Here is a 23,067-nt window from a genome sequence, read left to right as displayed (position 1 = left end):
GAGGGAGGGAGGGAGGGAGGGAGGGAGGAGAGAGAGACAGAGGGAAAGAGGGAGGGAGGGAAAGATCTACAGTACAGTCTGGTTGATTCAACCATTTCAAAAATTGGTAAGCATAAAAACATATTTTCAGAATTAGTCGGAGCTTATAAGTACTCGGAATATGGCAGAGAATAGCTAATGTCCATCTCATGTGATACCAGCATCATTTTTTTTATTTTTTTATTTTTTTTTTTACATCTAGGTCCAAAATCAACCCTGAACAAGATGCAACAACACATTTCAGTTGAATTCTCTGGATTTACAGTAAACACTTCACCATTCCTGTCATTGTTATCAAAGCATCAAAGAGCAGCTAACAATCTCCGAAACACATAAGCTTTTTTCTTTTTGAAAAGCTAGGTCATATAGAAGCCTGAGAGAAAGAAAGAAAAAAAGAAATCAGAAGAACCACTTCTTTAAAAAGCACTTAATAAAGCAGGTTTGGTCCAGTTTGAACTGTTTTGTTTTTGATGCTAACAAACTATTTACAAAGGAACTCTCTGAGCCTTAAAGTTTAAGCACCAAGTTTCTTCCATATATTTTTTGATGCTCCTTCATATGTATGTGGTTGTGCTCAATCCAAATCTAATTTTACAACCTCTGCACTGGAGTGAAAAGGAAGGGTCAGTGTTTTATCACCTTATGCTTTTCTCTTCCTGTTTTGGATCAGTTGTTATGAACATTCAGTAAATATCCTGAATATTCTTTCCTGGATCACTTCAGCAATTATGTTGGTTCATCATCCCATGCATTAAATTTGGACAGTCGTACATTGGGAGTTTCAGAGATGCAGAGTGCTAAAATATGCACAAATTGAACCATATTCATAAAATATTCTTAAAGATTTTATGTTAAACCAATGATAAATGGAAATGATGACCAGTTGCACTCTAAGTCTTTCATAGAAAAATTATGATTAAGAACTCAACAAGGGGGAAAATTAAGTGTTTTCAAAATGACCCTAAGCGAGACTGTCATGTTTATAAACAGTCTTGATTGAATGATTTCAACTAAATTTCTAATTTCAGCATTTGGAAGGGGAATATCCCAAGTGAAATCCCCTGTCAGAAAATAATTACCAGAGTTAATAGGGCCAATTTTGCTGAAATGAACAAAGCAAATTGGAGCTGAACAAAATGTGTTAAGCCATCCTTACTAATATGCTTGATGAAGTATTCTTAATGTTAGAAGGCTGTTTCCCTTCAGTTGGCTCTCCCAAACCAATGAATTTATGGCAACTGCTTACAAGAAGTTTTGTATTCCGGTTCAAAAAGACAACATATCTCTGCCTCTCTCTCCTGCCCCCCCCCCACACACAAACACAGAGAGAGAGAGAGAGAGGGAGAGAGACTTGAATTAATTATAAATGGTGCATACACTTAAGTTATAGCTCTTTCCTTTCTTGTCAGCAGCATGCAGGATCCAGTAATTTGTGTACATGTGTACTTTTCACAACTGGTGTGATACACAAGTATCTTGGGCTTCAACATTTAAACACACACCCATCAGAAAGTGTCTTTTGGAATACATGCCGGTAAGAGGAGGGGGACACCAAACCACAGTAGCTGTATCATGTAATAAGCAACCAACATATAATAAAAAACATTATTCAACAGAAAACTTTATTCACCACTGGAATGCAGTAGAAGAAAAGCTTTCTGATGAGTTAACCACACAAGCTTAGAATAAAAGATACAATAGGGAATCATACGGTTAGTAACATGAGCACTCTGGATGTCAGAATTAGAAGCTTAAAAAAGGAAGTTGCTGGGAACTGCTGAAGGAAGATGATTGTGAATGTGTGTGCAGTGGCAGGGGTGATGGCATCATATGATGGTAAATCAACATAGCTGCCCATACTGAGCAACTAGAGAGCAGGTCCAAGTAGGAAGCAGCTCTCAACAGAAAAGCATTTCCTTCTGGTAAATGGGCCACATCCTTTCTCTAGCAAGAGTAAAGTATATGCTACAGTAAAAGTATGTATATATGCTGAACACAGGAACCGGGGCAGGATAGTGCTGTTTCGCATAAGTTCTTCTTGTGGTATCCTTGTGGGCAGTGGTTGGCCACTTTGTGAACACATGCCTGGCTTGATGGACCTTTGGGTCTAGTTCAACACAGTTCTTCTTGTTCTTACCATCATTTCATTGGACTACAAGGAATCTACTGGTAATTGCATCCTGAAAGAATTCAGCCTTTATAACATCCCGATAACTCCCCAAGGAGCATTAACATTTTTATACGGCAGAATGCATACAATTACACACACTTTGCATATTTACGATATTAAAATGCAATGAAGATGGTCTTGCATCCACCGAGTGCAACCTGCATATCTCATTATGTAGCACCTTATAATTAAAGCACAGGATTACTTCTTTGGGCAGTATAGATGCTACTTCCAAGCTCCTCTACCTGGCAGTAGATCAAACTGAAACAATCATTACATTGCAGTTCTCAAACTCTAAACACCATTCTTACCAAAATATCAATACATTAATATTTTTAGTATACATCCATCAACAAAAATAAGAGCAATTCCTTTTTTCTTCCATCTAGAGTGCTACTATCCCCATATTATACTTTGGTACTGGACACTGAGAAATAAAATTACAATTGCATTGAGAAAACTGAGACCTGGAAAAACAAATGAGATTAAATTGTATTAATGATTTACCTGCAAGGTTACGGATTGGTAATTTTCTATTTCCTCTAGAATCTTTTATTATGTAAAGGAAGGCAATGGGGTGGCAAAATAGCTTTACAAGTTAGTGAAAAATAACAGCTTTATGATATCACAATATACTGCAGAATAATCAGCACACTACTATTAAAATCAATTGTTTAATATAACACCTACAATACAAATATTGCACATACCCTGATCTAAAACCTCTTCCTCTTCTCTTTTTGGTTGTTGCATTATAGAGCCTTTATCTCCATTTCTGGCTTCTGAAACAGAAAACAGAGGAAATCTGATCTTCACATTAAGAAAGAATTTGATAGGTTAAGAGAGTAATTGACAGAAATTCATATACTGTACTTGCCTTCACAACAAAAATTAATCATAGCACTTGTATTCAGATTTAAACAACTGCACTGGGTCTGGTGGATGGTGTAAGATTCACACACTATGCCTTCCAATCCCCAAAAAGGCTATACAGAAGAAAATGTTCACGGAAAACGTTTACATCCAATTTCTGGCCACCCCTCTTCTCCTACATGTCAGCCTACTTACTCCCCTCAGCGGGTTTCAGTTCTTTGTGCAGCATTTCTGGGGAATTAGAGGATCAATCAGGGGGAGGAAGAGGCAAAGAGCACCACTTTTGCCAGTCTTGTTGCATATACCTAAGTCCAGAGGCAACCTGATGAACCACTGCAGTGTAGCCACTTATTTTCTGAGATCAGAAGATAAAAAGCATTATTTCATTCACCATGATCTATGTCTCCATTCACACATGGTCACGAATCACTGATCACTTAGTCCTTGATGATAATGTGGCTGCATGCACAAGCCTACAGTGATTCCTGAGCTAGTGAGTTCATATGGGGTTCTACAGTGCATTCTCAGCTCTGTCCAAAGAAATGAAATAAAGGGACACTAGACAAACCAGCCAAGCATCCATACTGCAACAGACCAGAGGAGACCAGAAGATTACTTCTTGACCAAAGCTTCTAAACCCAGTGGATTTTTTGTTGCTATAGCCCACTACATAGGAAACTTGGTTTTTGTGGCTATAGGCCACTTAACCCTCACAAGAGCTGGGTCTTGATAATGTGTGAATCACATTATCTGAAAAATATTGTGGCTGAGTTAATAGCAAGTGATGTGGAAATTTTTGCCTGGAATGTGGGCATATAATCAGCAATGGCTTTTTTGCATTTTGCATCACACGATACTGAAGGCATTACACATTGATTCAAACATGTTAGCCTCTAAATTTTTGTGTTATAGGAATAAACCTGTTTGACTCTCAGTGTGAAAGCTTCCTTTTCTCATCTGGCATGGTTGTATGTATTACTAAACTGATACACAAGTATTCATGACTGAGATTGCTGGACATACAATTATTCATGCAGATTTACTTTTCCACTTGGTGGAGAAAAAAGAATATATTCAGCAGCCTGCCCACTTTCAAAAAGAACACACCTTGTGTTTATCAGAGGAACTTTGAAATGTCAGTAAAAGTTGAATTATAAAATGTCATAAGCTGTTGGAAGTAATAAAAACGAAAATGAAAAGAAGCAATACTCTCCCTTACATAGATGTTTAGCTTCATTTAGCTTGGTTTTAAGACTTGAAAACTAAATTAGGCAAAATTCCATTTTGAGGTTATTAGGAAAGGACTGAAAATTATACTTTTCTGTCCTTCAGTTCATAGTGTCATAAACTTGCACTACAGAAAAATTGCAAGCAGAATTATCAGTGATTGGAACACCTGCCTTTCTTAATGTGGGAGGGGGAGATTAAAGGAGATACCAGAGTTTATAAAAAAATGAATTGTGCAAAGAAGGTGGATCAATATTCACACAGTAAAATAGGTTGGCATTAGAACTTCGGCTATTGGAAGTATAGAAAAGTAATAAATTAATAAAAAATTCAGGACAGGCAAAAGAAAATACTATGCCATAAAACATAAAGTGGAACTGTAATGGAATTCATTCCCATGAAACGTTATGGCCACTGGTATTATGTTGAGGGGCAGAATTCTACTGAAGACCACTTTTCTTAAGGAACAAAAGAATTAGCAGGTCTCTGGATTTTATGCTCTTCTTATGGGCTTCCTGAAAGCATCTACCTGTCTACCATTAGAAACAGCATGTTGTTGGTCTCTTAATTTCTTAATTGACCATACGCAGAAACTGGAGATCTAGTGCCATTTCTGTCCATCTGTCTGCCCATCCATTCTTTCATCCTTCCATCTATCTTTAAAGAAAAACAGGTTCAGGACCTGTTTCTGAGCAAAGGGACCGAAGAAGAAGAGTCAGGTGTCTGAATGTTACCTTGTGTGTCTGTAGGTCTGTAGATCATCTCGCTAGGAGATTTTTTGTATATTTCATTCAAAATGGACATTTAGCTATATTTTAAGTCTTATAGGGTTAAAACAGTGGGCAGGAAAAAAGAACAGCCCTTCACTATTTCTTAGCTCAAAATCCTGCCCTCAGAACTGGCTTTCCTTTTGAAACTAAACTGTATCAGGTTGTGTTACATGGATTTGTGTATCATGTACAGTGAATACATTTCTTTGTGCACCAGCTAACAAGTATTTAGAACACATTAGGGCAACATGTTGCCCTCCAGATGCTTTGGCCTATGACTCCCCTCATCTCTCACTAGCTTTGTTGGCTAGGTCTGATGGGAGCTCTAAGCCAATACATCTGGATAGTCACATATTGCTCATCCCTGGTAGGAGATATTAACTGATATGTCCTTACATCACAAAATAAGAGAATGTGCCAACAGAAGTGTACTGCTATGATGCTATTATTGCTGTGAGCCGCCCTGAGGCTTTGTTGCGATGGGGACGGCATAGAAATGTTTTAAATAAATAAATAAATAAATGGTTGTGAGGACAACAATGGACACATTCACTTCCTGGTTTAAATAAACCACCTGATTGTTACATCATAACTGGGTCAAAGCTGTGTTAAATTGTATTTCACTGAAATAAACCAAGATCAAACTATGTTTTCTGATCTTCAAAAATCTATTGTTTAAGCTAATTACAGTTTGGTACAGATCGAACAAGAAAATGTAGTTAGTTTAAACCAGAAAGCAGATAACACACACACACACGGAGGGAGGGAAGGAGGGAGGGAGGGAGAGCAGTGATAGTCACATTTAACTATTGTGGAAACTGAGTCCTTGATAGTTTTAATATCAAGCAGTATCATTCCAGATATATCAAGTTTCTCTTGCACAAACCACCTTAAAATTCTCACCAATTATGACCTTTAAGTCATTTATATCTTGCCTGCTCCCCTGCTCAATTTTCGTCTTCCATACAGCTACACAAAAATAAAGGTCCTAGTGTTTCACCCAAACAGAGTAGCTCTCAAAGATAAATTTATTGGAAAAATAATTGCCAGTCTCATATTTCATTCATAGGGGGCAAATTCTCCATAATAACCTTAGACCTCCTTTCTTTATGGCTCACTGACCAACCACTATTATTGTTAACTGCTTCCCATCCAAAAGTCAAATGGGATACACACAGAAAGATGCAAACAAGTGCAAAGAAAATAAAAACAGTACAAGTTTAAATCATATAGGATTCTTGCAAGGAACCCATACCCCCTTGGGTTCCTGGAAGGGGAGGAAAGGTGGTACATAAATGTAAAAAACATAGGAGGGCTAACAGCATCTGTTTTGGGGAAGGCTGCTGAACTATGCTGGATTTTTCTTGCACATTGATAGATTTTGCCTCAAGCTTAGAGATTGCCATACTTAAATCAATGATTCAATCTACTGGGTTAGTTTCCTTTAAATATTCAATTTACTCAAAAATATAGTCTTTTCTCCATTGTTACTAGCAAGAAGACAAGACGTTTTTACCTTTATGTTGACCATGGGCCATCATAGTCATATCAGTTTTGACTGGAATAGGAATATTTGCCTCTTGTGGTATGCTTCTGAACATCTCTGGATTTATGTTCTGCGTACAGGTCATGTATGAAACTGCATGCTTGGCTTCCATGTAATACATAATGTAGAAATTGCACATTTCGTCACTAGCTGTGCCCCTACAGAAAAATATAAAAGACACCAAAGGGGGGGGGCAGACAGGTAGGTTTTTATAAGTTTTACTACTTACCTAATATACTTAATATTTATACTTAATTTGCAAAAAAAAATGGTCTAACATGCAAGGCTGGAGATGGGGTGGGGATTATAATCTTCCCATAAATGATAAAAGGTTAGGAAGCAGAGTGTTTTAAACATTCCACATCAAAATATGTAAGACTCTTGATATGAAAGGCCATTAGCCTCAGCTGTTTCCTTAGTATTTGCATTATGGAATGCCAGTCCACATAGTTTTCATGAACTTGTATTAGCAATTCTTTAGAAGCCTTAGCATTTTGAACCTGCAGTCACTAAATACCCCTATATTGCAAGAGCTCCAGTTCACCACCCAATTTTTCATGTGCCTGCATTCCATCAAAGTCCTGCCTGCTGTATTGACTCTACAAATTCCAGGAACTTTGATGCTGGGCATATTTCACAGGTTCCCACTGACATGACTGGAGATATAGCACTGCAGCAGTGCTTGGTGGAATGTACTCAAGATCCCTAACAAGTAGTATAAACTATTTATTTCTTCCTGAAGTCCTTTTCCCCTTCATTCAGCCCAGTAGATGTTCTCCACTGACAAGTCATTAATAATTTACTGTTTTAATTTAGGACTATTCTATTTAATGCTTGCCAGATTCTTCATAAATGTCTTTTTCTCCTGGTAGGCCAGAAAGTATAGATATGAATAAAAAGATTTTATTATGTTATTGGACACTAAGTGTAGCATCTTCCATATAGATTAAGTGAAGTTGCATTCGCCAGAGTACAAAACTGCTCACAAACTACTTAAATCCTGAGCTTATTTGAAAAAAAGCCAGGTACATTTTAGGGTTTTTGCAAGACAAACATTAGCAAGTAACAGCAGACTTGAAGCAGCAGTAACTCATCCAGAATCCAGGCAATACTACAGTTGTCAGAAAAGGCCTGCTACTCATACTGATCTTTGCTTGCTGTAACTGCAAAGGGAACCGCTCACAGACTGTTTTCGGTGACCCAGATACCCTGGCAATGGCCAGACTCTCAACTCAAAGGGCTGTGTTAGCTTGCTCTAACAAGTAAAAGTAGAGCAAGGCATGCACTCCTGAGCTATAGCTGACAGGAGCCTGTGGAAACCTCAGGCTTCTCCAACATTTGCTACCTGGGTGAAGCTGCCTAGCCTAACCGCAGACATCAAGAAAAGGGCCACTTAAGCCTAACCACAAATGTTAAAAGGGTAAGCTCACAGTTTGTTCTTGGAACTATAAACTTTCCTTGATGTGACCCAGAATAGGCACAATTAGAATTAATGTTAGAATCAATTGTAAGCCTGGAAATACTCTGACATGCGCATCTATAGTTAACCTATAGACTATATAATGGAAAGACCTGACATGCACAGTTGAAAGCTAATTGTTAACCTGTAGACTATAAGCAGCCATGCCCAACCCTCTGCTTTTGGTCAGGTCCACTTTAGGGCATGAGCCCCGCTGCTGACCTATCTTGCATGCAAAATAAACAATTCAGATCTCATCCGGCTGTTGCTTCCCCTTTCCTTGACAATTGAGACCCTCTATTTTTGTTGGAAAGACAGAAAAAATATTGACTTTAAATAAATGACGTATAATTTTACTTACTGGATGTTTATTTCAAGAGGTTTGCATTTACAGACATTTTATTTTTTAAAGAAATATTCACTGTTCAGTAATTCTTATCAATTTGCTAGGCAATGTCAGTGCTCTAAGAGGCTCAAAAAACAACCCCACTCCTGTGACCTACACTAAGCTTTTTTTTTTTTTAATTAGTTTTCACAATCAAGTCAGTCAGCCTACATTAATACAAAGTTGTGGGGGTGGACTATTTGCAGCTTCCAAATACGTCAATGCTGACTTTTTCCAGTGGCATCATGCAGCATTCATTTATTCACCATAGCAACAATAACGACACCAGTCAGGGAAGAAAGGAAGGGATGAGACCTTCCAAAAATGGTATTGCTATTTCCATCTTTTGAAAATATGGAATCTCTTGACCACCATGGAAAGCTACATGGTCTTGTCAAGATCTATTTTAGTTTCATCTTCTTTTAATTCATTCTCTCCCTCACTGCATAATATTGATAGCTGTCAGAGAACTAACACCTCTTTAAAACATAAGCAAAGCATTGAAGTGCAACTGAAGAGTCAGCTAATCCACCAACACATATCAACAGTATCAAAACACTGTCAGTGTTTCTAACACAGCACAGTTTGGTACCACTGCAAGATAAAAATAGTAATATATTTAACAGCTATCACTTTGGTTGTTAATACGATGTCATGTATCAGTGGAATACAAATCTTTCTTCCCTCCACTCTGGGAAACGTATACTTCCTTTCTAAAGGAAGGGAAAGAAACAGGTAAGTGGGGTCCTTGCAGGGGTTTCTAACAGGAACAGGGAAACGTTTTCGTTCAAGGGTCATGGGTAACCTCCTGGAAGCCACAGGGCAATAGTAGGTAGAACAGCTGCCTTGCCACCACATACTCATCCATCCACACACAGTCTGCCTCCCAAATGCATCCACACAACCACACACACTCTTCCGCTCATTTCTTCAGAGATTTCCATAGAGTTACTGATGTATGAATATCAGAACCTGCCTGATGCCACATGCAGAACTTCTGGGAAGTACAGAGATTTATCAAAACCTTCCAGTTAGGTAGCTGACTCTGCGTCATAGGACTCCTTGCAGGGGGCATCTCCCTTCCCCAGCCATCACTCTCTTCCATTTTATACCAGAACCTCACTACAGATCGATCATTAAAGCAAGCTGTGTTTATCTCTTGCCTAGGTGCTTTCTCTGTCCTCTCCCTCCAAACACTTCCTCTTCTCTGTCCATTCCTTTTGGACTGCCTGCTCTGCTCGCTACCCACTTCCTTCCTTTCCCCCATCAGCTTTGTTTTAGATTCCACTCCCTAATCTCAGCCAACCCCCAAGAATCTGTGAGCCAGAGGTTCCCCATCACCACCTATTCTAAAGGGATGCCCCAGAAATATAGGAGATGATGTAGAAATAATCTGAATTGCAAAAATGGCCATAAAGTATTTCACCCTTGATGCCAACTTTACATTCTAGACTTGGTGCACAAGTTCAGCAACCATCAGCCAATCTAGAAAATATTAGAATTGTCTGATGTTACACTTGAAGGAACTTTTCTTTATTTTAACTTCCAGACTGTTCATTCTCACAAGATACTCTATGAAATAGGAACATCAAAAAGATATATAATTAATTGCTTTGACAGTATTCTCAGAGGATAAAGGTAAAGGTTTCCCCTTGACATTCAGTCCAGTCATGCCTGACTCTAGGGGGTGGTGCTCATCTCCGTTTCCTAGCCGAAGGAGCCAGCATTTGTCCACAGACAGTCTCCGTGGTCATGTGGCCAGCATGACTAAACACCGAAGTGCACGGAACGCTGTTACCTGCCCACGGAAGTGGTACCTTTTTATCTACTTGCATTTGTATGCTTTCGAACTGCAGGGTTGGCAGGAGCTGGGACGGAGCAACAGGAACTCACTCCGTTGTACAGATTCGAACTGGCAACCTTTCGATCAACCAGCACAGCAGCGCAGCGGTTTAAACCACTGTGCCACCCGCAGTCCCTTTCTCAGAAGATAGACATCTTCAAATATTGAAGTGGGGGAATGAGGGGAGAATGTATGAAGACCATTATTTTCAGGGTAGATAAAAATCAATGATTTTTTTAAAAAAGTAAACAGATTCTGTTTTCTTTAAATCAGATTTTTAAAATTAAGTCACATTTATTTGATTTCAATTAGAATTTTTAAAAGTAAAATGCTTTTTGAGGAAAGATCTATCTAAAGGTAGTTTTCTATTTAAGATACATTCTATCTTATACTGTATATCTTATGTGGATATATAGTCCACAGGTTATTCATAATGAAATAAGGATTAGTTTTTAATTATGCATCGTATCATACATCATATAAGAAATTGTTCTAAAGAAATAGTTTTCTTTTTACAGATCAGAATTTTAATAGGCCTTTCCTTATCTGCTCCAGGAACTGTTCAGAAAAATGCCTCCTAGCTAAGCTGGATCAGGAATTACACTGAATGTACTAACAAACTGGTATGGCAGAATTATACAAAACCATATGTATGAATTAACAGTTTTCATTTCAAGGATGAGAATAATGCAGAGGATAATGGGAACTATATAAACCTGCCCTATGCTGAGGGCAAGCAAATGGTCCTTGTAGTTGGCAGTTCTTCGGGACTGAAACAGGAGGCATTAGGAATGAGCCTAGAAACTTGATCCCACAAAGCAGCTATCACTGACTGTCTTTCCCCATGAGCTCTTTTGCCTTCAGGATGCCTAATTGAATTTAAGAATGTAAGAATCTATCTTATACGAAATCAGACAATTTGTCCATCTACCCCTGTACAGGATTATCCACTCTGCCAGTGGTTCTTTGACAAAAATCAGAAGCCCTGTACCTGAACAGTGAAGGTCTTTTGCATACAGGGCAGGTGCTCTACCATGGGAGATGCTCTGCCTGAATGGATGGGCAGCAACAGGCATGATAAGTGATCATCAAATCAGAACACATCTGAGACATCCTACAACTTATCAGTAAAGCCAGCAAATCAGATGTCATTGCTCCCTTTATCTTATTCCTTCCTACCTGGTATCCTCCCCCGCCACCGCTCCCCACAATGATAAGACTGGGTTCAAACAATATGATAACCTATGTTCTACAGCTGAGTATGGGTTGTCATTGAACACGTAGGCTATCGTGTTGACTGAACTCAGACAAGCTAATAAACCATGGTGAACAACTCATAGCTCACAGCCCAACACAAACTAAGGGTTTGTGTCATGGGTTGCTTGTTATCACAAACATATTGATATCCCATATTTCAGCAATACATCTCATTTTTCAACAGCCCACCATCAACTCATAGTCACCACTGAGTGTGAATTATCATAATGTCTGAATCCATTTGAAGAGTTGTTTTGCTAGTCACCCCAGAGGTAATTTTTGCCTATGCAACCCAGAACTTGTGTGGATTACTGATTTTTGGCCTGAATCTGGGAAAACCCAGGGAATTATAGGTTAGGAAATAAAGTTTAATTACAGTTGATTTTTGCATTCATATACTACTATCCTTAAAATAATCTTGCTAAAATGGATTAGTACACTTGGCAGGTGAAGATCAAGTACCCATATAAAAGTGCCTTGAAAACAAAACAAAACAAAACAAAAACACCCACAGTGTTTATAAAATAGACATTGCAGCTCAGTATACTGAAGGGATCTGAGCTAAATGGAACAATTATTTTACACCATGAATAGGAATAGAACATCACAACCTTTCGGAAAAAATCACTAAAATGATCAGCCTACTGCACAGAAGTAGTTAAAATAATCAAAGATCCTAGGTACACATAGCACTAGGAGAGAATATTAAACATTGTACATAAGTGCCAGATACATAATGAACCAAAATCTCTTGAATGTAGTAAGAACAAAAAACAACAGCTAGTAATACTGGGAAAGGAGAGGCCAGGAAATATGCACTCATGGCAGAGAAATAACTCCCAAGTCTATGTCCTTTCTATTAAAAGGACAAGAATGCAGAACGCAAAATTATAATATCATCATCTTATTATTATTATTATTATTATTATTATTATTATTTACAATATACATATTTTAAGCCATCCTGAGATCTTGTATACTAGGATGGCATACAAAAGCTTTTAATTAATTAATAAATCTTCATCTATTCTAATACCAACTTGTATCTTCCCATGTTTGTGCTTATCCAGCCAAAATGATACCAGCAATGCATAGGAGAGGTATAAGAGATATCAGGACAATCCCAAGATTTGCAGAGTAGCAGAGATTCTTCAGAACAGAAGTCAAGTAAATAAGAACCTCACAGTAACTCAGTGGTATGGACCATTGAGCAAATGAGAGTAAAGCCTGACAACTGAGAGGGAGGATCAGGAAATGGAATTGAGTACTTGGATTAGGAGGAGACAGACACATAGTTACATATAAAATGTTAGGAATAACCATTGTCTGGATAGGTCCCTTTTGATTTGCACACAAATTTATGTTCCAAGGACTTAAGTGAGCACTGCCTACAAGCTTCAAATAAGAAATAAAGATTTTCATGCAGTTGGAGTTTGGTACAAGTTTGTGTACCTCTCTGTGCAAAAAAAAAAAAAAAACCAAAAACAAAAAAACACTCCAAAATGGAAGAAAAAGATGGAGTGACTAGATTTCTCAACCAAAGCATCTCACCCTACCATTTTGTTGAAGGCCCTCTTATGCTCTTGTTATTTGTAGACATCACAACACAGTGGTGGTGCTTTGGGGAAGTATCTATAAATAAGTGATTTGTGTGAAAAATGTCTTGACAAATTGTTATAGCTCTTTTATAACTGGCCAACAACAACAAAGAGTTATACAGGGGCTTTCCCCAATAGCACTCCTACTACTGCTGGGGGCAGGACATACAGAGAGGTTTCACCATTGAACTATGTAACTGCCAAAGTTAGGCTCAGGAAACTGCTTTAGAAGCAGCTTTTTCATGAATTGTTATTAGAAATGCATTTTTGGCATAGTCTCTGTCAGCAGCAGACTTTAACATTTAAAAAGCAATGTTACGCTATCACCACTTCATTAAAATTTGATAGAAACTGAGGAAAGCAGGTATTTACTCTCTTTTCTAATATACCTTCACATGCAATGAGCTACGAGAAAATGGAGGCATTTTCATGGAGGCATAGGTGCTTGTATAGCCATATCTGCATTTACTACTGCATTTAGAAATAATATGGAAGCCATATTAATAAGATTACCTATTACCTGTTGTTAATAACTGTAACAATGAATAAATACAAATAAGCATAACATACACATGAAATTTATTCTGCTGGCTGCAAGGGCCCAAACACCAAAATATCACCTGAAATAAAACCAATGGCAAAGAGGCGGTGGGGAGGGGTGGGGAGAAATCAAGACAGACCCTATCAAGTTGCATTAGAAGCAACATGGGCACAGTACGCTACTTCTCCATAATTGCTACGTCTAACATGCAGAATGCCACCATTAAGAACCTTTGTGTCTATTTAGTTATTCAAACATGTGAAACCATGCTTCTCCATCTAGAGGCTCACAAAGTAGCTCACGAGACAAATAAAAAAGTAAAAACAACACAGTGGTGCAACTGCAATCCTGCACTAGCAGGGGTTGGACTCGATGGCCTTCTTGGCCCCTTCCGCCCCTACTATTCTATGATTCTATTTAAACACAGCAAACAGCATAACCAACCATTTTAACCATAATGGTTAAAATCAACAGATGTAAAAGGCTTGGAAAATAAAAATCCAGCAGCATCAAAACAAAATCTGGCAGCATCAAAAACAAAAGAAACATCACCGAAAGGGCATTACAGCCAGTCACTACATCTCTGACAATTGGAAAAAGGCTTCCACAGTCTTAATGCATAGGCTGGCTCATGCATGAGAAGCGAGTCTTTCAGGCATCCAGGCCCTGCGCAGTATACCGGGCTGCACAGAGACCGCTGACGTCAAACATCTTGTGCTATCTTCTGATGAACCTGAAGAAAGCGTATCTTCGTGTAACCAACTAAGCTGGTTGCATGACAATGTATCAGCAACATAGCCGCAACAGACTGCTCTGGCATGTAGCTAAGGGTTGCTTTAAATCTTAAAAAGACAAGTGGTCACAACCATTACAATCTGTAAACATGCATTCACACTCACCCTATGTATGTTTTCGAAGATCTGCCTTCACCAGTAAAGACACATCGTGCTGCTAGAGCATCTCCATACTTGATTTCTACAGGATTTTCTACAGGATAAAATGCCTGAAATGGGAATAAAAAAATGGCAAGCATTTCAGACTGCCATTAAGTAGATTTCCTCCCTTATATTCAACTAGAAATCATACATTGCTCCCAGTATAGAGCTTATTTTGTATTTGTTTTAGAGTTTAGATTTCAGAACATATAAATAAATAAATAATCATGAATCGTCCATAATTCACACAGAAGTTTGAGTAATTTACTCAAGAGATTCTTAAAGATGACATAAGTCTGTGTGCATAAAATAAATTTGATGTCCATTTAAGATGCAGCAAATCAAACAATACTTTGCATCTTTAAGAGTTCACAGATTCTGGAGAAAATAGGAACTTTCCTTTTTTTTTAAGGAGTACATTCTGAACTTCATGAACATTCTACTCTTGACTGATGCCATGAAATCAAGCAGGATATATTAAATATGCACAATCAATCAAGTAAAATATCTAATTCCCTCCCCATTAATGAAAAATGCCATTTACTATGTTGAGATTGTCTAGAGATGAAGTGACCATTTTTCACTGATTTTCATTTAATGCAGTCCTACATGATGAATCATGTTGGCCACCTTGGTTGCTATGGAATCTGCTGAACTTTGTAAACCTGGCTTACTGGCGAGATATAGCCATTGGTTATGTTTTATTCTCCAGCACCTCGCATGCAAACACACTGAACACACAGCTCTTCCTTGAGACACAAAACAGCTCAAAGAGGCAAGATTGTTCTTCATTCAAGCTGGGCTAAAAATAAACATGCCTCCACGATTACAGTCATTTTACAGGATTAAACTTAGATTAACATAGTATCTACTCTATTCATAATTGATCACAATATTATTGACTACTATTAATTATGATGAACAGCAGTGCTGGTAATGATATAGGTTTAATGGAAATCTGGGATAACAGATTAAAGTTTATTTTTACTGTGTCATGGTCTATGGCTTCAACAATAATTTTGAGCATTGGATCACTTTCTCTTCCCTTTACCAAAAGTGGAAAAGGGTACCACAAGCAGTAAAAGAGTCAAGTGAAAAGTTTTAGTAGTTTAAACTTAAATATTATTTGAATCAAAATGATGCATGAACTTGTTCACCACTGATGCCTATCATTTATTATTGCAACAACATAATGCACACAATATTGAAAATATCTGAGTAGAAGTCAAAGAATTATTAGGACCTCCTCCATCTTTTTGGGGTTGAAAATATTTGTCTCCAACTGACTCCCAAGTTTATCCTGCATCAGAGTACTTCACAATCTTTTAATATCCTACGAAAACTAGTAATTCCCATTGAATTGAGTTGTATTTACATATGGACAGTATCCAGACCAACTGCTACTGCAAAAGAAATATGAGTTTCTGCTCCATTCCAGAATATAACAGATTGGCAGAGCTCCCTCCTGCTTGCTCTGTTGACCTGCTACATCCTGAAAAGGTTCCATTAGTTTCTGGCTGCTTCAGGTCCTTCTGGCATTGCACTGATGGGCAGACAGCACTGGATAATGTCCTGCGAGTGAAATCAGAAAAGCTCCCTATATGTAAAAAGAACAATCTAAGAGAGGAACAAGAAAAGAAAAAAAAGGAAAAAATATTGTCCTGGATCCTAATTTATACTCTGGACACTGTTTTTAATTGGCATCCCCAATATATCCATTGCTTGAAATCAGAAAAACTGCAAAATCACTCTTATGATATAGTATAAAGGTTTGCTATTCAAAGGGTGGAGGAGAGGGCAAATCATAAGTATGTTATGTCAGTCTTCCCTCCTCAGATGTTCTCCAGATGTTTTAGAACACAACTTTCAGCATTCCTGATTATTGGCCATGCTGGTTCAGATAAATGGCAGCTGAAGTCCAAGCACCTGGAGCATATCAAACCTGAAACCTGAAGGAATAGATTTAGATCTGCTTGTTATTCCTGAACTATGTATCCTCATTAACCCATCACCCACCTCCTGAAGAATGCCAGCCAAACATACCTGTGGCAATTGAGGACTCTGCCTGCCAATAAGCGTCCATTGACCATCTCTAACTCTGTACCCACTTACTACTTTTCCTGCAACATAAAATTATTAGCTTGTAAATATCTCATGCTTTCTTCCACCCCAGATTGTTACAATTAGACCACTTCTATTTCCATGCTTAGAAAAAGAAATAATTTAAAGGAAGTACATGAAATCATTAACTGGTTTTTAACCAATTCAAATGCTAGAAAGCTTGAATCCTTCAAATTTTCCCTATTTCCTTACTTAAATGTTCATCTCTCTCCTTATAGAAGAACTGATCATCCCCATCCAGTTACAGCAACTTTACACCAAGAATTGATACTTGAACTCCAACATTTAATGTCAGATTAATCAGCCCACTAGAAAACTACTCCAATCAATAGGGCAACTGATTTTAAAGATATAAGCAGTTTTATTTATAATTGTTTATAAAATTGAAGATGACAGGCAACTTCCTTCTCTCACACATGTGAATCAATCAAATGGCTTGGGACCAGGATACCTAAAGGAACGCCTTTTTCCCTATTTTGCCTCCCACCCCCTGAGATCGGCAACAGAAGCCCTCCTCCGGGAACCCTCTGTGAAAGATGCTAGGAGACAGAGTACCCAGAAGAGGGCCTTCTCTGCAGTGGCGCCCCGACTATGGAATGTGCTCCCCAGAGAGGTGTGCCTGGCGCCGTCATTATATGTTTTTTGGCACCAGGTTAAGACCTTTTTATTTAATCTATATTTTAATATGTTTTAATATTGAATTTTATTATTGTATTTTATTAACTTGCAGCCAGAGCCATCAATTTATTTATGCTGTTAGCCATCCAGAGAAGTTAGTAATTGGAAGGCATACAGATTTTATAAATAAATAAATGTTGCTTCTAAAATGGTGGACAGCTATGCACATGCAGCTATCATCTAAAAGCAACATCACAATATTCTTACTTTAAAAAATACTGGTTTACCCTAACATAAGTTAGCACATTAAATAGCTCTATAGGTGGCCTGCCAATTCCAGGGAACTCATGATCTACAGCAGGCAAACAAGAGCTGCAATAAGGGAGATTTGCATGTGAGTGTTGCATGGAAGTTTGAGGAGGACTCTGGGAAATATAACAGACTTCTGAAGGAGAGCCCAGTTAATTAAGAAGTTAAGCACACAGACCAGTTTAGCAATGGAACATGGAAGCCAGGGCAGTTGACCATTCATCTCTTCTGGCAGTAAATAATTTAGCTTCTCAGTTAAAGAAACATAGGGAAGTATCCAACTGTATTGGATACTGCTAGTAGTATAACCATTATATGATTTATAATAGCAGAAAATAATGTTTTCACAATGTCAACAGCTCTTGTTAACAAGTGGGGTTTCCTGGGAAAACTGTATTTTCATTTACTTCACACATTATAGGATAACTTGCATTACAGCTAACAGTGTAATTCTAGCCACCCCTACTCACCCCTACTGAGTAAATCAGTTCAGTTTACTCCCAAGTAAGTTGGTACATCTACTGCAGCCTAAACTGGTTTGGAAATATAATGACAAAATGAATCGAAAGGCTTACCTAAGTGATGGGTGTGCACTCTATAGGCAAACAAGTGCATTGGATACATTTTATAATGGCAAGCAATATCAGCATTAACCACTGTTGTAAAACAGATAAGAACATCAGGGGAAATGATATCTACATTAGTGAACACAACTAATTAGATCTATTATTGCAATACTAAACTAAAAAGCATCAGTGTGAATGGAATCAGTAAAAAAGTTTCATTAATAAAAAGTAGTATTTTCTATAGTCTTTGATTCCCTCACTGCTCTAAAGGGCTGCTCCATGCATTTAAGTGTAGGGTGGGAAATTTGTGGCCAGACCTTCTGGACTACAACTAAAGGTAGATCAAAGTATCTGAAAAAAACACAAATTACCCACCCACACCTTCAATGAAGGGATAACTCCATTTATGCAACAGTGCTGCTTCTGCCATAGACACAAACAAAACCCCAAGTGTTTCTGCTAGTGATGCTTCCGTATGCTTGGACTTTATTAGAAAGAAAAAGCATACAGATATGATAGCAACATGAGTATCACAGCACTAGCATCATAAAAAAAAACACAGTGGCAGAACTACATGAATGAGTGTGGATGAACTGCAAATTTATGGATATCCCTGTTCCTCTTCTAACAATTCCATGCTTAACCTCAATTTAGCGTCATATCTGAACCTAGATAAACTGTGGCTAGTCTTTAGCTACTATTGTTTACTGAAACAGCTTCAAATAGTAACATATGTAGCTTGCTTTTTCCAATAAATATGATTTAGATTAAAATGGGCTTTGGAGAATGCAATACTTAATTGTGCTTAGTTAAAAAAAGAAGTGAAAGCCTCCAGTCTCTTCACAAAAATGGCAAAAAAGAGGAGATGGAAGCATTTGCACCTGATTCCCATTCAAATTAATGAAAAAGCACAGTCTACTGTTAAATCTAAATGCAGACAGTATCTAAGTGGAACTCAGATACTAATTAAGTGCACTTAAAAAGAAGACACTACAGGCTTCTAGTTTTTCACTGTCTTGAAATGCTGCTCTGGTTTCAATACTAATGAGTTCAAACTATCTTGAAACTAAGGAGACACATGCAACTAAAAACACACATTTCAGCACAAGCCTACATACAGATCTCCTTACACATTAAGACAAAACCTATCACCAATAGTTATTCCAGGATACATGAAAAATTATTCCAGAAACACACAAAAATATGTATCTGAATAATAAATATGCAGACTACACACATACAGATTCTATTTTTTAAAGTAGAAAAAGTAGACTCGCTAATGGTTAAATGAATTTATTCTTTTTAATGACAAGTGATTAAGCTAATGAATATAGTTCTTAAACTTCTCTTAGATTACACTGTAAATTTGTAATACAGCTGCTTCTCCCTTAGCTTGCTACAATCCTTATTTTAATTTATTGACAAATGATTTTACTTCAAATGTCAACTTCAGCATTATCTGCAGAAGGACCAACAATATATGGGTGAATGGAGTTACTCACCTTTCTCTCCTGGTGGTATAACAGTATCCATGGACATCATAAGATACATGCCAGCAATCATAGGCTGCCTTTAAAGAAAAGGAGAAAAACAAATCAAGTCATTGCATAAAAGTATCCTGAATCAGTAATTATATGGTGCTTTCTAAAATAGCTCTCAATATCAATAGTCAATTTTCAATGGACAGAAGGTGGCGCTCATTCATACTGTGAAGGCTCCCAATCCATGCTGTGGACCTTGGGCTCCATCCACAAGTTTCTCCTCCTTCCCAACCCATGTCACCTGGCTAGCAAGGCTTGGGGAGAAATGGAAAGCAAATCTCAAGTCGTATTTTATGTAGCGCTTTGACCAAATGCTCTTGGTTCTTCTAGTTCCCTACATAAGAAATAAAAGTGGGGGCACATAAAGAAGACATTCAGCTTAGCTGCCACTTGGAGGAAAACTCAATCCAAGTTCCAGCTGAGCCTCTTTCTCTGTGCAGAATGTGCCATGGAGCTCAGTACCTCTCTCTGCATGCAGAAAAGAAAAATGGGTGGAATCAGGGTGATGGAAAGGGAGAGGGAAAGGTCTTCCCATATTGATGCCATCCAACCAATGGACTGGCGTGCAGTGGGTCAGGGGGAGATCCAGCTTCTGGACCAAAACTGGACCAGAATTACTACAAATGCACCTATTACATTGCACCCATTACACAAAACCCTTCATGTATATGGCACTACAAAGTAAGAGTAGTTTACTTATAGTTAAAGCCTTAAAAAGTGGTATATATTACTAATGCTAATTCTTTAAGTGCAAAAAGATTTTGCACATCTCTCCCACAATGAGATCATCACTAAAGTTTTATGGATCCCATGAGAGATGTGATGCAAAATCTCTGCTTTGCACTTTATAGCAGAAATGGAGAAAACAGTATTACAAGCCAGTCTGCATTTCTGTTTTCCCACCGTGAGAACTTATGAACTAGTTCTAACAGATGTTCATATTTGACAGGAATTACAACCTGCTATTTGACACTGAGAAAGAGAGGAAATACAATCATCTCTATCCTTTCATTGTTCATTGCCTGCTTTTATCAACCCTATCAGCTAGGAACACATTACCTATTGGTTAATGTGTAGGTGGACAACAAATCTAACCCTTTTCCATTTCACTGTTTGCTAACATGCAATCTAAACGACTGGAGCCTAAACAGGTTCTCTTGCACTGTGAAAAGCAGCTCACAAGCAGAGGGATAATTTCAATAGCATCACAGGAGGAAAGGTTAACCCTGCTCCTCATAAGTTGCAATCCTGCTTGTGTTTCCCTTGCCCCTCAGGGGTTGCTGTTTTAAAAGGAAAAAGAAAGATAAATGCAACAACACATTTAATGGATCTTCTGTTTTAGCCCTAAACCTTTGCATGAGTGCCTGTTTGTAAAGTTCTCGGGGAAGAATAAACCCTAAAACAAGAACTAGTTTATACTAGATTTGTGCCAATCTTCATACCAAAGCCTTTGCAGTGCTATTATGGTGCCATACAAAGCTACTGCAGTGAATGGTGTAATAATCTGAGATCAAAAAGAAGAGGACAGGAGAAATGATGAACAGCATTCACTAGAAGCTGAATTTACTCTTTGGGGGATATGCTGCCAGACAGCAACCAAGTCTCAACATTAAAGAAACTGGGATCTAAGAAATAATATAAATATAAGCAAGCAATGCAATACCAAGTTGAGTTTGGTAGGCAAAAGTAGAGATAGACCAAACAAACTTTTTAAAAATGAAAGTGAAACATTTATTTCTCCAGACAGAAAAGCCGAACAGTTATTTCCTTCTCTTGGTTCAACTTGCACTTTCCAAATTTAAAAATTATATTCAAAAGGTGTCCACCTGTCTATTGAAAACAAAACACTTATTCTGCTTAAGAGTGTGCTTACAGGTATACCTGCAATAGAATTTTGTTCTTATGTCATAGTTTCTGTGATGGAGCACACATTAATCTCTTCAAAAGGATTTGAAAAACATGAAAGCTGTTGCAAGAAATATTTCAGAAATATACTTACTTTTGATTTGTCAGATGTAAAGTTACTCCAGAACAGTCTTTGTGATTATCTGCACAAAGTAATAAAAATGAGTTTAAGTAAAATCATTGGCATTTTTCCTGTTAGTACTTGAGAGCAATAATTAAGTAGTTTCTTCATAAATTTCTTATTAGACAATCTGCATGTCAAGCATAAATGAGTTTTGCTGTGCGTAGTATAAAATCATTCTACTGCGCCAGTGATAAAGACACTGAATTTGCATCAAAATCTCTTTCAGTGCAGTAATAATATGAACAATTTGTTTAATATACTGCACAGAGAGGCTTGGAAGTTGGTCATTATATTTTTAAAACCATACAGTAGGAATAATTCAGGGGAAAGAGAAAAATCAGTAATGCGATAATTTAAACAGGAGAGGAAAAACTCATGCATGCAAAGAAGCATTCTTTTCCAATGCAACATATTTTTGTTGCCATAAAATGAGTGCAGCTTTAGCCATTCAGTACTATCTAATAGCAGAGGTTGAACTTTTTCTTCCTGTGTCAATAACTTTTTATATTTGGATGCCACAAGACAGGCTAATCTTTTCTCAAGATAGGATTGCTGGGGGGTGGGGGAAGGATGCTAAAGCATCTTCCCACCACAGATATTGTGGCTTCTTTGGGATGACTAAAGGAGGCGGAGGCTAAAGCTTTTTCTTGCTCCAGTGACCGTGATTGTACTCATTCTTTGCCCACTGCCATTGGCAGCATGGAGGCAGGAATATCAGCTGCTTTGGGGCGGTGGAGGAAGGAGAGGTGAAGTCATGTGTGCTTCCCTTTCTAAAACACAAAGTAAATATATTTGCTTTGACTTCTCCTTTTCTCCTTATTTAACTCTGAATGTCTCCATTCTGATCCTCCTGTGGTCCCATCACAGGCCAAAGAGACCCAAAGCTATCTTGTTAGAGTAGATCTTCCAGACACCACCATATCATTTCTATAGTGTCTTCCCCACTCTTTAGTGAACCATAATCCCTCATGGTTGTTAGGAACAGCTGAGTGTTAAGACATGTATACTAAACATGCTGCACTATAAAAATATGTGGTAAATCAAACTTGAATTCACTCTTACTCAGCACTTTTCCTCACTTTAGCCCAGCACAGTACAGTCTACTGTGTGCTCCTGATATCTCTGCAAAAAATCACAATTTTCCAGCTGCCCTGAGTACACACATGCATGCCCATGCACAGGTCTGCATGATGACATCCAGCAACAATTATCACACACTTTTCCTTGGAATATTCATCCG

General features: G+C 37.9%; 1 protein-coding gene across 5 annotated transcripts in view; it reads right to left on the bottom strand.

Moving 5' to 3' along the window:
* Positions 1-23,067, bottom strand: part of PAM (peptidylglycine alpha-amidating monooxygenase) — a 151,854-nt gene that overhangs the window by 34,857 nt on the left and 93,930 nt on the right. For all 5 annotated transcript variants that reach the window (XM_044446882.1, XM_044446884.1, XM_044446883.1 and 2 more), the window contains exons 8-14: positions 21,798-21,846; positions 19,760-19,827; positions 18,267-18,347; positions 16,687-16,763; positions 14,608-14,711; positions 6,596-6,783; positions 2,920-2,991 (exon numbers count right to left, since the gene is read on the bottom strand). In XM_044446882.1, coding sequence (XP_044302817.1) covers positions 2,920-2,991; positions 6,596-6,783; positions 14,608-14,711; positions 16,687-16,763; positions 18,267-18,347; positions 19,760-19,827; positions 21,798-21,846 — 639 coding nt within the window. The remainder of the gene's footprint in view (positions 1-2,919; positions 2,992-6,595; positions 6,784-14,607; positions 14,712-16,686; positions 16,764-18,266; positions 18,348-19,759; positions 19,828-21,797; positions 21,847-23,067) is intronic.

Source organism: Varanus komodoensis, unplaced genomic scaffold (genome assembly GCF_004798865.1).
Source record: "Varanus komodoensis strain SLA01 unplaced genomic scaffold, ASM479886v1 scaffold5, whole genome shotgun sequence".
In the NCBI taxonomy this organism is placed as follows: domain Eukaryota; kingdom Metazoa; phylum Chordata; class Lepidosauria; order Squamata; family Varanidae; genus Varanus; species Varanus komodoensis.
This window is presented reverse-complemented; position numbering and strand designations above follow the sequence as displayed.